Genomic DNA, 13349 nt, shown 5'->3' with positions numbered 1-13349 from the left:
ACTCCATACCCAGTGGCACCTACTCCTCTCCTATCAAAATCTACAAAGACCTAATCTACCTAAGGAGTTGAGATTCCTTACTGCTGAGCCTTTGAAGGGCCTTATATACAGACAGTGCTGCCTGCTCCCTGGGTCTGCAATGTTGCACATTTTATGTTCCATCATCACAGATTATATTCTTCAGTTCCTTCTCATCACGCCTCTTGCTTCTTCTAATGGTGGGTTGTTTTGGGACTGGCATTATTGTCATCTTTGCCTTAATGCATTTTAACCTGCTTGTGAAATTTCTAACATCCCTTCCAGTGTCCCTGCTGGAGGACAGTCCAGTCATCCATTATAATAGCAGCTGTTAAAAGGGTTTGGAATGTGTTTGGATTTGAAGGAACCAGATTTGTACACTATTCTGTATCATGTTCATGCCAGCTCTCAATGGCATAACAAGACTGAAAATTTAGTTGGACTTTGGGGAAGTCATGCATTAGGTTCATAGCATTTTGTGTGTGTAAGATAGAGTTGCTGTCAAGAAATAATTTTTTCTTTTTAATTTTTACCTTGATGATGTTTAGAATGTTATCAGCAGCTAATAACATGGTTTCATGTCCTAATGCATAGATAAGTGCTTGCCCCTAAAGCCTGTGGCCTTAACTTTGTGATTTCATGTATGTCTACCCAAAGATACATGAAAGTGCCCTTGGGGTCAGTCACTCAGTCGACTCTTTGTGACCCCATGGACTATAACCTGCCAGGTTCCTCTGTCCACGGAATTCTCCAGGCTAGAATACTGGAGTAGGTAGCCATTCCCTTCTCCAGGGGATCTTCCCAACCCAGGGATCGAACCCAGGTCTCCTGCATTGCAGGCAGATTCTTTACCATCTGAGCCACCAGGGAAGCCTGTGGAGGGGAAGGCAACAAATGTGCTTACCCATACCTCCAACATTGAACGTGGCTTGACAGGGTATTTAAAAGTGAATTACATAGGCAGAGCCTGCCTCCCAGGATATAGGGACATCTTTTGCCTTTTGTTTTATTACAAGTTGTTTGAAGGTTGATGCATTCCTCTTGATTTCAGCCCATTTAGTGAATTTGTTAATCTCTCTAAGTCATTGTTATGGGTTTCCCAGGTAGCATTAGTGGTCAAGAATCTGCCTGCCAGTGCAGGAGACTTAAGAGATGCGGGTTCAGTCCCTGGCTCAGGAAGATCCCCTGGAGGATGGCATGGCAACCCACTCCAGTATTCTTGCCTGGAGAATCCCACGGGCAGAGGAGCCTGGTGGGCTACAGTCCATAGGGTCGCAAAGAGTCGGACACTACTGAAGTGACTTAGCATGCAATAAGTAGCATAAATGGGTGATTTATGGGCAATTAGAACACACCCCTCCTGCCTCACTCTTGTTTCTTGAGCTCTGATAATTTTGTGCCACTAGAAAGCACCTCAACTTCCCCTGAGGGAAGTGGGCAGTGTCCTAGACAGGACGTAAAGCCCCTGTCCACTTTATGGGTTATCTGAGGAAAGGAACTTAAAATTTGCCAGACTTCTTTCTGTTGGGGAATCCTACCTCCCTATCATCCAGAGTAAACCAAATCACACTGCATTCAGATTATGAATTTAGAAATTCAAGATAAAATCATCTTCCTTAACCAGACATCATTCATGCATTCAGGGAATAATTATTGAATGTTTACTATATGCCAGATACTCTTCTGGGCATTGGGGATAAAGAGGTAAACAAGATAGAATTCACATTCTTGAAAGTATATGAATAATAGAAGATCAGACAGTGATAAATGTTATGCAGAGACATTAGGGCAATGTGTTTAGAAAGAAATACTCAGAATTCCCAAGGGGAAAAAAACATAACAGGAAAGAGTTTCTAGAAAAGTCCAGCTGAACTTTCTATAATGATGGAAATGTCCTATACTGTACTGTCCAGTGCAGTAGCCACTAGCTGCATGTGGTTTTAAGGAACTTGAAATGTGGTTACTGCTACTGAGGAATTTTAAATTGTATTTAATTTAAATATAAACAGCCACATGTGGCTAATGGCTACCATACTGGACAAGCATGGTTTGAGAGCTTTATTTTGGACTTGAGGTGTCTATACTTGTACACAGAATGGGAGTAATATGCAGCAGTATCTTTTTTTTTTTTTTTAACTTGAAGAACCAAACACATTCTCACTGTATCATCTTTGTAGAATAGATTCATGACTAGACTTCAGTGTTTGAGTACTTAGTTGGAAAGATACAAGATCAAGCAACCTAATAAGGGGGCTAAAGAGAAGCAATGGATGGTCACAAAAAGATGTTAGAATGGTACCCACAAACTAAAGGCTAAAGGCTCTGAGCAGTATCAAAAGCTTGAAAGAGAGAAAAATCACTGCATGGCAATGTGTGCCATAGGCCCCTCTCTGCCAGGTAGGTGATAAGGGGTGTTATTTCCTAATAAAAATTACAAAGCTGGCAGAAAGAGAATAAGAAAGGATTTGTGCTTTCTTATTCTCTTAAGACATTTGCTGAGGTTTTTGCCCCACTGAGACCAGAGCATCTGATTAACTTTGATCCTGCCCTTATGATTGATTTCTTTCAGAAAGTAGATAACCGGATAGTAATGAGAGGAATGATCTAATGAATGACCTAATGACCATCATCTGCAAGTAAGGCTGTTGGACAGGTCTTACATAAGTGCCTCTTCAACTGAAATACTCTTTTGTCACTCAGTCATGAACAACAGAGAACCATTTGGTGATGTGAAAACAGCAACTTGGGAAAACTTGGTGTTTGTGGTGGCAACAGAAGGGAAATATATCTTGTGCTTAAAACTGTTACTAAATTTTCTGGAAAAGCCAAATGGATTTGGTGTGTGACAAAATGCTCATTGTAGAAAAAGTGTAAGATTTTAGCATGTTGGAAAAGTATCACAAGTATAAAATTATTGAAATTATGCAAGTATTATCTGATTCTTCTATGACCAACCACAAATCATCATGATATTACTAAATCCAGAAAACATTTCAATGTGACCAATTACATATTTTCTTGTCAAACCAACAAATGCTTACTGGGTATTCAATATGTTTAAATTAGAAAAGTCATCAGTAGGAACTTTGAAAGGGACTCAAACATTAGTTACACATTCAAGTATAAGATCTGGATATTTTAGTACATGATCACATTATAACCAAACAAGTAAGTAATTTGAGAAAAGGCATATGGACTTCCCTGATGGTCCAGTGGCTAAGACTCCACACTCCCAATGCAGGGGGCCCATGTTTGATCCCTGGTCAGGGAACTAGATCCCACATGCCACAATGAAGACTGAAGATCCCATGTGTCACAACTAAGACCCAGAGCAGCCAAATAAATATATTTATTTTACAAAGAAATAAGATAGAGCATAAAAGGGCACCAATACGGATCTTCTTTAAAAACATGTAGTGTGTCTAATGAATTTCTGCCTAAAGTGTTTCTCTTCTCGTGTGTGTGTGTGTGTGTGTGTGTGCACGCGCGCATGCATGTGCTCAGTTGTGTCCGACTCTTTACTATCCCATGGACTGTAGCCCACCAGGCTCCTCTGTCCATGGAATTTTCCAGGCAAGAATACTGGAGTGTGTTGCCATTTCCTACTCCAGGGGATCTTCCCAACCCAGGGATCAAACCCATGTCTCCTGCATTGACAGGCAGATACTTTACCACTGCAAAGCAGTTAAGGCTAATTGTCATAATCTTCAGTGCACTGAGTAGGTTCAGCAGTGCATAAATGCACTAGTTAAGACTGCAACATTCCTTGAGGGGAGATACAGAGACCCCCTTGAAAAGGGGCCTTGGTTTTGTAGATAAGAGAAATGAGCCAGCAAATTTGTAATAATATCTCACCTCCAAAAAGACTACTAGGATTTGAAGAGGACTGTGAGGAGAAGCCATAAACAAAAATTCTGTTAATGGACAGGAGAGAAATGTGGAACCTTTTTTCCCACTATGAAAGCACAATAATAAGCCGTCTCTTTCTACTGGAATGAATAAGAAAAGAGTCACAATTTCCACATCACTTAGTGTTGAAATGCTGGTCTTTTCACTCAACCAAAGGCCATTTAAGCTAATAAAAAGACTAACCCACATAGTATTGGAAGTGTTATTGGGATCACCTCCATCCCTTTCCAGTGCCCTCAGAGACAAGGTGCCCGCCAGCACCCCCTTGTGAGGGTCTTGGATGTTATGTTTCCTCCTTGCCTTGCATGAGCCAACAGGGAAATCAAGTGTCTCCTCATTAGGAGATGGAATATTGCTACTTATATCTTTACAGTTAAATGTTAAATGATGCCTGCTCAATGTAGGGCTGGTGGTAGGACATCATTTAAGAAGAAATTTCTACTTTAAAATGTTCAGTGCTGTTGACTGACCACAAATAAAGATTTTATTTAGCATTTTAGATTACAGCTTGGTCTCAGACCAAAGATTCTCAACCTTTAATGAGTAGCAAAATCACCTGGAGGGCCCATTACCAAACACCTTTGCTGGGCCTCATCCCAGTAGGCCTGGAGTAGGGCCTGAGAATTTGTATTTCTAACACATTCCCAGGTGACACAGATGCCACTAGCCTGGGGACCGTACCTGAAGAACCACTGCCTTAAGACCAGGAGGAGCTTGTTGGGATAGGTTTCTTGATGTGCGAGTACAGTGAGGAAACAAAGGTTTCGTTGTAAATCCCTTTCTTCCTGTTCCTCTTTCTGATTGTGCCAAAAGTATTGGGTATGTCTTAAGCTTCTTTCTGGCCCCAATCCAATAATAAACATTCTAACTTTACAGTTTTGTTGTTTAATATAGACTTTGAATCTTGTCGGAATGAAAAAGACAAAAAGGCTGATTGATGTGTTTTCTGACTCCCTACATTGTTTTGAAACCACACTGAGGTGGTGCTGGAGCCCTAAACCCACCTGCCACTCAGGCTGATACCGTTAAAAGCTGAGGTTGGACATTTCACATTTCCAGTCTTTATAATGCGTTTTTCATTATCCCCCACGGCAGTGATACCATTTACTGAGAAGTAGAGTGAGGACTCCTGATAAACCCTAGGCACTAGGTGGAAGCGGCTGTTCGTGGCCCCATTCATGGCTGACCCGGCTCTGCTGTTCTCCCTCCAGCCTGCCCACCTGGGTACTCAGCTGAGCTGCTGAAGGACAAAACAACGACCTGGATTCTCCCTTTCTCACTTGCATTAAGGTTTAGTTCCCAGATGGTACCTGTCTGGTATGATGCCTGCCAGAAAGCTCTTGGTTAATGTACACAGGGTTCCAGGCAAAGGTCTGGCTTCAAAGCACAGAAACCATTAGTTCCATTTTAAATTGACTTCAAGTGTCTCATCTGTAAAATGGAGGGTGTAGACGCTAGACAGGTGTGGATGGTGTGGTACAGGAGGTGTTGCTGTGGCTGGCACTTTGATGGCAATCTCTAAAACCTCTAATGGAGCCCCCTTTTAAGGGTTCAGGTTAAAATGGCTTGACCTCGAATATTAGCAACTGTTAAAAGATTTTAGCATCTTGTGTTGAATTGTGTAAACGACTGAGGAGTTGCTGTGTTTTTGTGAGGGAAAATTGAGAAGAGTTCACATATTAATCATCCCAATTATTCCCCACGTTAACCACAGATATTTGAATAACTAACTTGTATTTTGAAGAAAAGCACTGCTGCCAAGCTGGCATTCAAGCTGAGATTCAGACCTCTCAAGATTCTTTCACCTTGGCCTTTTTTTTTTTTTAATTATAAGTAAATCACTATATCCTTTGGTTTTTATTTTCTTACATAAGGATATAGTCTAAGATTATGTGAGATTATTATAGTGCTTTGGAAAAATGGGAGTATTTCATAAACCATTTACCAAATTTGAGTTTAACTGGGTTACCCCTGAGGTCAGATAGTTGAGGCTGCCTTCCAGAAAGAACATTCCACCTTGAGTTATATTTTATTTCAAAGCCATTTTTAAAGCAGTCTCCAGCCACGGCAGGATGTGTTAGTTTTCTAAAGGCAAAGAACAGGGAGATAACGTGACTTTTTTAGAAGAGTAAGAAAGAGAGAAAATGAAGTCACTCAGTCATGTCCGACTCTCTGAGATCCCATGAACTGTAGCCCACAGGCTCCTCTGTTCATGGGATTTTCCAGGCAAGAATACTGGAGTGGGTTGCCATTTCCTTCTCCAGGGGATCTTCTTGACCCAGGTATCGAACCTGGGCCTCCCACACTGCAGGCAGGCTCTACCATCTGAGCCACCAGGGAAGCCCTAAGTAAGAAAGACCCAAATTTCGCTTTACTGTACAACTCTTGTCTCTGTGTGTCACTCACTGCACCTGCCTAGTGTCCCACAAAATGCTGACATTGCAAGTACAGACCTAGCTGCGTCTGAGGTTCATTTCTGCTTCTGACTGCAGGGAATCCCACCTCCCTGCCCTAGCTCCAAGGGTCCCAGCTAACTAAACAGCCAGGCATCCAGGATTCCTTTCTGTTCCCCTGATAAGATGTGCACGAGCATGGCTGAGGTCCCAGCTCAGCAGAACAGATTCTCCAGGTGTTTTCTCTGTTATCTTAGTACCCCGAAGTGGAGAACTATCCTTTCCTCCTGCAGGGCCAGCCCTGGGCTAAGTGGTGGAGTGTGTTGTCATTGTACCCGCAGTCCCTCACAAGGTCTAGCTTACCATCCTTGCCTACCCATGGCCTCATTTTGACCTTCCATGCACACTCACTCTGCAGCACACCTGATTTGGTGGTTGACTCATTCCTAGAGGGCCTGCCCCCAGCCAAAGATATAGTAACTAGCAAGTGTTCACACTGCGATGAACTGAGGATGTGTCAGGCACCCAGCTACACTTTGACAAGGTCTCTTTTGGAGACAGTGCCTTCCCCAAGGGTGGATGGAAGTTTCAAGCACTATGGCAGGCTAGATGGGGCAGGAATAGAGGGAAGCTTTTGAATTGAGAGGTTCTTGGGTGCTTTTCAAATCACCCCAGAAAGGAAGGAAGCTGCCTATTACAGATTACCAACTTTTCATCTAAAAAGCCTAAAGCCAGATGCGTTTCAGAATTCAGAATCTGAGGGGTGTTAGCAACCTTATACGGAGAAGGCAATGGCACCCCACTCCAGTACTCTTGCCTGGAAAATCCCATGGACAGAGGAGCCTGGTAGGCTGCAGTCCATGGGGTCGCTAAGAGTCGGACACGACTGAGTGACTTCACTTTCACTTTTCACTTTCATGCATTGGAGAAGGAAATGGCAACCCACTCCAGTGTTCTTGCCTGGAGAATCCCAGGGACAGCGGAGCCTGGTGGACTGCCGTCTATGGGGTCGCACAGAGTCGGACACGACTGAAGCGACTTAGCAGCAGCAGCAACCTTATAAGAACATCCCCTGCATGATCTGAGGCTGATAACTAAACACATTAATATTCACATGAAATGGGATGACTGTTGCATGTTGTACCACCAGATGAGTTTCAGTTGGGTCAGGTTGTGCTGGCAAAGTCATGTTTGGTTATTACAGCTTTGAGGATTTCACAATTGCAGATAAGGAATTATGCACTGGTAATCGTTAACAATAGTTTACTTTTACTGACCACTAATAGTGTTCCAGGCACTAGGCTAAGGGAGAACTTTACTGATTAAACTCATTTACTCCTGCCATCAATGTATGAGGCAGAAATCATCAGTATCCCCTGCTTCACTGATTCCTTCTAAGTCTTCTGTAAAAAAAAACAAACTACTGGGTACGTACCAGATACCAGGGAAAGGGAGCAAAAAGTCTGTCTAGTCCCCACTTAAAGTTACTTGAGTCCTGGGAGAGAGGCAGATGGGCACACAGACATGAGTGTGCTCAGGGCTGCAGGAACAGAGGAAGGGGGCCCACCCGGCCTACACAAGGGAAAAGCTCCCTGGACAGGCACTGTTCTTGCTGTCCTCCATGCAGGGAAGGAAGCCAGCCGAGAGGTCACTACCACTGCTTGTTACTAAGTTCACTTGTTCAACGTCAGTGACTCTCAAATTCTCTTGAGGTCACAGGTCCCTGTGGTCCTTTATTTTCTTTAATGTTGCCCTGTCCTCCCTTCTCTTCTACAGAACACCCATCTCTGCTTTCTCCCAAGACAACATCTATGAGGTTCAGCCTCCAAAAGTAGACAGAAAGTCTACAGAGATCTTCCACGCCCACATCCAGGCCAGTCAAGGTATCATGCAGCCCCTGGGGAAAGAAGACACCTCCATGTACCGAGAATACATCAGGAACCGCTACCTGTGAGGAGAGAGCAGGTCCCCACAGGGGGCCTAAAGGGGGACCAAAGTCCCATTTACTTACATTCTAACCTGTTTGTCTCATCTTAAAAAGATAATTTCCTATCAGTCCTTTACATTGGAAGGCTTTTACTCTTTTTATAACTGGTTAATTACTAATCACTGGTATTAACAATAAAGAAATGACTGAATATTTTTCTCTCATTGTCGTTGCTTTATTTTAGAAATACTTTGCTTAGAAATGTGGTTAATGTAGCATCACACCATCACATTTAGATGTTAACAGTATTTATTGAAGACCTGCTGTGGGGCTACCCTGGTGGTCAATTGGTTAAGAATCTACCTGCCAATGCAGGGGACACAGGTTTGATCCCTGGTCCAAAAGACCCCACATGTGGCAGAGCAACTAAGCCTGTGTGCCACAGCTACTGAGCCCACACTCTGGAGCCCATGATCCGCAACAAGAGAAGCTGGCATAATGAGAAGCCTGCACACTGCAGTGAAGAGCAGCTCCCCCACAACCACAGCAACTAGAGAAAGCCCACACTCAGCAAGGAAGACCCAAAGCAGCCAAAAATAAATAAATGACTCTTAAAAAAGAAAAAACAAAAAAGGCCTGCTCTATGCCAGGCCCTATGGCACGTCTGGGAATATCACAGTAAACAAAACAGGTCCAGATTTTCCTCCTCTGTGAAACGAAGGCAGAGTATTTTTCTTTGTAGTTAGCACTTCTAAAATTTATTCTGATGGTTTTTATGTTAACTTTATGTGTTGATAAAAATTTATTTTGAAAGCCCTTGTTCTTAGGGAATAAACAATGAAATATTTCTAAATAAAGAGACAAGATGTCAACAAAGTGCTCTCCAGTGGTTCAGGAAAAAAGAACACATGATAAAGCAAATGCAGCAAAATATTAACAATTGGTAAATCTGGAAAAGAGCAAAACACAAGTTCTTTGAACTTCTGTAAATGTAAAATTACATCAAAATAAAACATTAAAACTGTGTTCCTATACATAGCTTTTGTGGTAAGCAGTTTCATTACATGGTTTGATATTTGATGATCAGTCAGGATGGACACACCATGTACTTGTATGGTTTGTTCTCTGTATCAGTTCAGTTCAGTTGCTCAGTCGTGTCCAACTCTTTGCGACCCCATGGACTGCAGCATGCCAGGCCTCCCTGCCCATCACCAACTCCTGGAGTTTACTCAAACTCATGTCCATTGAGTTGGTGATGCCATCCAACCATCTCATCCTCTGTTGTCCCCTTCTCCTCCCACCCTCAATCTTTCCAGCATCAGGGTCTTTTCAGTGAGTCAGCTCTTCACATCAGGTGGCCAAAGTATTGGAGTTTCAGCTTCACCATCAGTCCTTCCAATGAATATTCAGGACTGATTTCCTTTAGGATGGACTGGTTGATCTCCTTGCAGTCCAAGGGACTCTCAAGAGTCTTCTCCAACACCACAGTTCAAAAGCATCAATTCTTTAGTGCTCAGCTTTCTTTATAGTCCAACACTCACATCCATACATGACTGCTAGAAAAACCATAGCTTTGACTAGACAGACCTTTGTTGGCGAAGTAATGTCTCTGCTTTTTATATTGAAAGGGAAAAATCTACAACCAAGATTACTGTACCCAGCAAGGATCTCATTCAAAATTGATGGAGAAATCAAAAGCTTTTCAGACAAGCAAAAGTTAAGAGATTCAGTACCACCAAACCAGCTTTACAATAAATATTAAAGGGACTTATATAGTCAAGAAATACAAGAGAAGAGAAAGATCTACAAAATCAACCCCAAACAATTAAGAAAATGGCAATAGGAACATATATATCAATAATTACTTTAAATGTAAATAGATAAAATGCTCCAACCAAAAGACACAGACTGGTTGAATGGATACAAAACAAGACGCATATATATGCTGTCTACAAAAAACCCACTTCAGACCTCAAGACACATATAGACTGAAAGTAAGAGAATGGGAAAATATATTCCATGCAAATGGGAAGCAAAAGAAAGCTAGAGTACCAATCCTCATATCAGACAAAATAGACCTTAAAATAAGATTACAAGAGAGAAGGAAGGACACTACATGATGATCAAGGAATCAATCCAAGAGGAAGACATAACACTTGTAAATATCTATGCACCTAACATAGTAGCACCTCAATACTTAAGACAAACACTAACAGACATAAAAGGAGAAATTGACAGTAACACAATAATAGTAGGAGACTTTAACACCACATTCACACCAATGGACAGATCACCAAAACAGAAAATTAATAAGGAAGCACAAGTTTTAATGATACATTAGATGAGATGGATCTCATTGATATCCCAGAGGACATTCCATACAAATGCAGAAGAATACACCTTCTTCTCAAGTGTACATGGAACATTCTCCAGGATAGACAACATCTTGGGTCACATATCAAAGCTCAGTAAATTTAAGAAAATTGAAATCATATCAAGCATCTTCTCCAACCATACACTATGAGACTAGATATCATTTACAAGAAAAAAACTATAAGAAACACAAAGACATGGAGATTAAGCAACACATTTCTAAATAACCAACAGATTAGTGAAGAAATAAAAAGGGAAATCAAATATTTCTAGAAACAAATGACAATGAAAACACGACAACTCAAAATCTATGGGATGCAGCAAAAGCAGTTCTAAGAGGGAAGTTTATAGAAATACAATCCTACCTCAAGAAACAAGGAAAACATTGAATAGACAACCTAACTTTACACCTAAAACAACTGGAAAAAGAAGAACAAAAAAAACCCCAAAATTAGTAGAAGGAAAGAAATCATAAAGATCTGAGCAGAAATAAATGAGAAAAAATGAAAGAAACAATAGTAAAGATTAATAAAACTAAAAGCTTATTCTTTGAGAAGATAAACAAAATTGACAAACCTTTAGCCAGACTCATACAAAAAAAAAAGAAGAATCAAATCAACAAAATTAGAAATGGAAAAGGAGAGGTTACAACAGACAATGCAGAATACAAAGGATTGCAAGAAACAATTAAGAACAACTATATGGCAATAAAATGGATAACCTGGAACAATGGACAAATCCTTAGAAAAGTTCAATCTTCCAAGACTGAACCAGGAAGAAATAGAAATTATGAACAACCCAATTAAAAGCACTGAAATTGAAGCTGTGATCGAAAATCTCCCCATAAACAAAAGCCCAGGATAAGATGACTTCACAGGAAAATTCTATCAAACATTTACAGAAGAGCTAATGCCTATCCTCTAAAGCTCTTTCAAAAAAAATTACAGAGGAAGGAACACTTCCAAACTCGTTCTACACCTCGATACCAAAACCAGACAAATACAACACACAAAAAGAAAACTACAGGCCAATATCACTGATGAACATAGATGCAAAAATCCTCAACAAAATTTTAGAAAACAGAATTCAGCAACACATCAAAAAGCTCATACACCATGATCAAGCCGGATTTATTCCAGGAATGCAAGGATTCTTCAAAATACACAAATCATATGTGAAATAGATCACCAGTCGAGGTTTGATGCATGAGACAGGGCACTCAGGGCCGGTGCACTGGGATGACCCTGAGGGATGGGATGGGGAGGGAGGTAGGAGGGAATTTCAGGACGGGGGACACATGTACACCCATGGCTGATTCATGTCAATGTATGGCAAAAACCACTACAATATTGTAAAGTAATTAGCCTCCAATTAAAATAAATATATTAATTTAAAATATGCAAATCAATCAATGTGATACACCATATTAACAAATTGAAAGATAAAAACCATATGATCATCTCAGTAGAGGCAGAAAAAGGCTTTGACAAAATTAACTCATTTATGATTAAAACTCTTAAAACAATGTGCATAGAAGGAACCTACCTCAACATAGTAAAGGCCATATATGATAAGCCTACAGCAAACATTATTCTCAATGGTGAAAAACATAAAGCATTCCCCCTAAGATCAGGAACAAGACAAGGGTGTCCACTTTCACCACTATTATTCAACATAGTTCTGAAAGTCCTAGCTACAGCAATCAGAGAAGAAAAACAAATAAAAGGAATCCAGATTGGAAAAGAAGAAGCAAAGCTCTCACTGTTTGCAGATGACATGATCCTGTACACAGAAAGCCCTAAAGATACTATCAGAAAATTACTAGAACTAATCAGTGAATTTAACAAAGTTGCAGGATACAAAATCAATACACAGAAATCACTTGCATTTCTATACACTAACAATGAAAAATCAGAAAAAGAAATTAAGGAATCTATCCTATTCACCATTGCAACATAAAGAAATATCTAGGAATAAACTTACCTAAGAAGACAAAAGAAATGTACACAGAAAATTATAAGACACTAATGAAAGAAATCAAAGACGACATAAACAGATGGAGAGATAGTCCATGTTCCTGGGTAGGAAGAATCAATATTATGAAAATGACTATAAGCAATCTACATAATGAATGCAATCCCTATTAAATTACCAATGGCATTTTTCACAGATTAGAACAAAAAAATTTTTACAATTTGTATGAAAACACAAAAGACCTTGAATTTCCAAGGCAATACTAAATTGCCAAAGCAATCTTGAGAAAGAAAAATGGAGCAGGAGGAATCACTCTCCCTGACTTCAGACTATACTACAAAACTACAATAATCAAGACAGAATGGTGCTGGCACAAAAAAATATAGATTGAAAGAACAGGATAGAAAGTCAAGAGACAAACCTACACGTCCATGGTCACCTAATCTTTGACAAAGAAGGGAAAACTATACAATGGAGAAAAGATGGTCTCTTCAATAATGGTGCTGGGAAAACTAGATAGCTACATGTTAATGAAATTAGAAAACCCCTTAATACTATACATAAGAATAAACTCAAAAATAAACTCAAAATAGATTAAAGATTAAATGTAAGGCCGGACACTATAAAGCTCTTAGAGGAAAATGTAAGCAGAACACTCTGACATTGAAAGATCTTTTTTGACCCACTTCCTAGAGTAATGAAAATAAAAACAAAAATAAACAAATGGGGCCTAATGAAACTTAAAAGCTTTTGTA

The 13349-nt window shown here is 40.3% G+C and overlaps 1 protein-coding gene across 4 annotated transcripts in view; it reads left to right on the top strand.

The window, feature by feature from the left end:
• The window catches only part of FIG4 (FIG4 phosphoinositide 5-phosphatase), a 165743-nt gene extending 157285 nt beyond the window's left edge, over positions 1-8458 (top strand). For all 4 annotated transcript variants that reach the window (XR_014064459.1, XM_081526720.1, XM_081526721.1 and 1 more), the window contains one exon: positions 8097-8458. Coding sequence is in view for 2 of the 4 variants with exons in the window: in XM_081526720.1 (XP_081382846.1) it covers positions 8097-8274 (178 nt within the window). In the remaining 2 variants the exon portion in view is untranslated. The remainder of the gene's footprint in view (positions 1-8096) is intronic.
• Positions 8459-13349: the final 4891 nt, after the last annotated feature.

The sequence above is a fragment of the Giraffa tippelskirchi genome, chromosome 9 (genome assembly GCF_054371585.1).
Source record: "Giraffa tippelskirchi isolate mGirTip1 chromosome 9, T2T-mGirTip1v1.2.pri, whole genome shotgun sequence".
Classification (NCBI taxonomy): domain Eukaryota; kingdom Metazoa; phylum Chordata; class Mammalia; order Artiodactyla; family Giraffidae; genus Giraffa; species Giraffa tippelskirchi.
The sequence above is the reverse complement of the archived record's forward strand: the minus strand, read 5'-3'. Positions and strand labels throughout refer to the sequence as shown.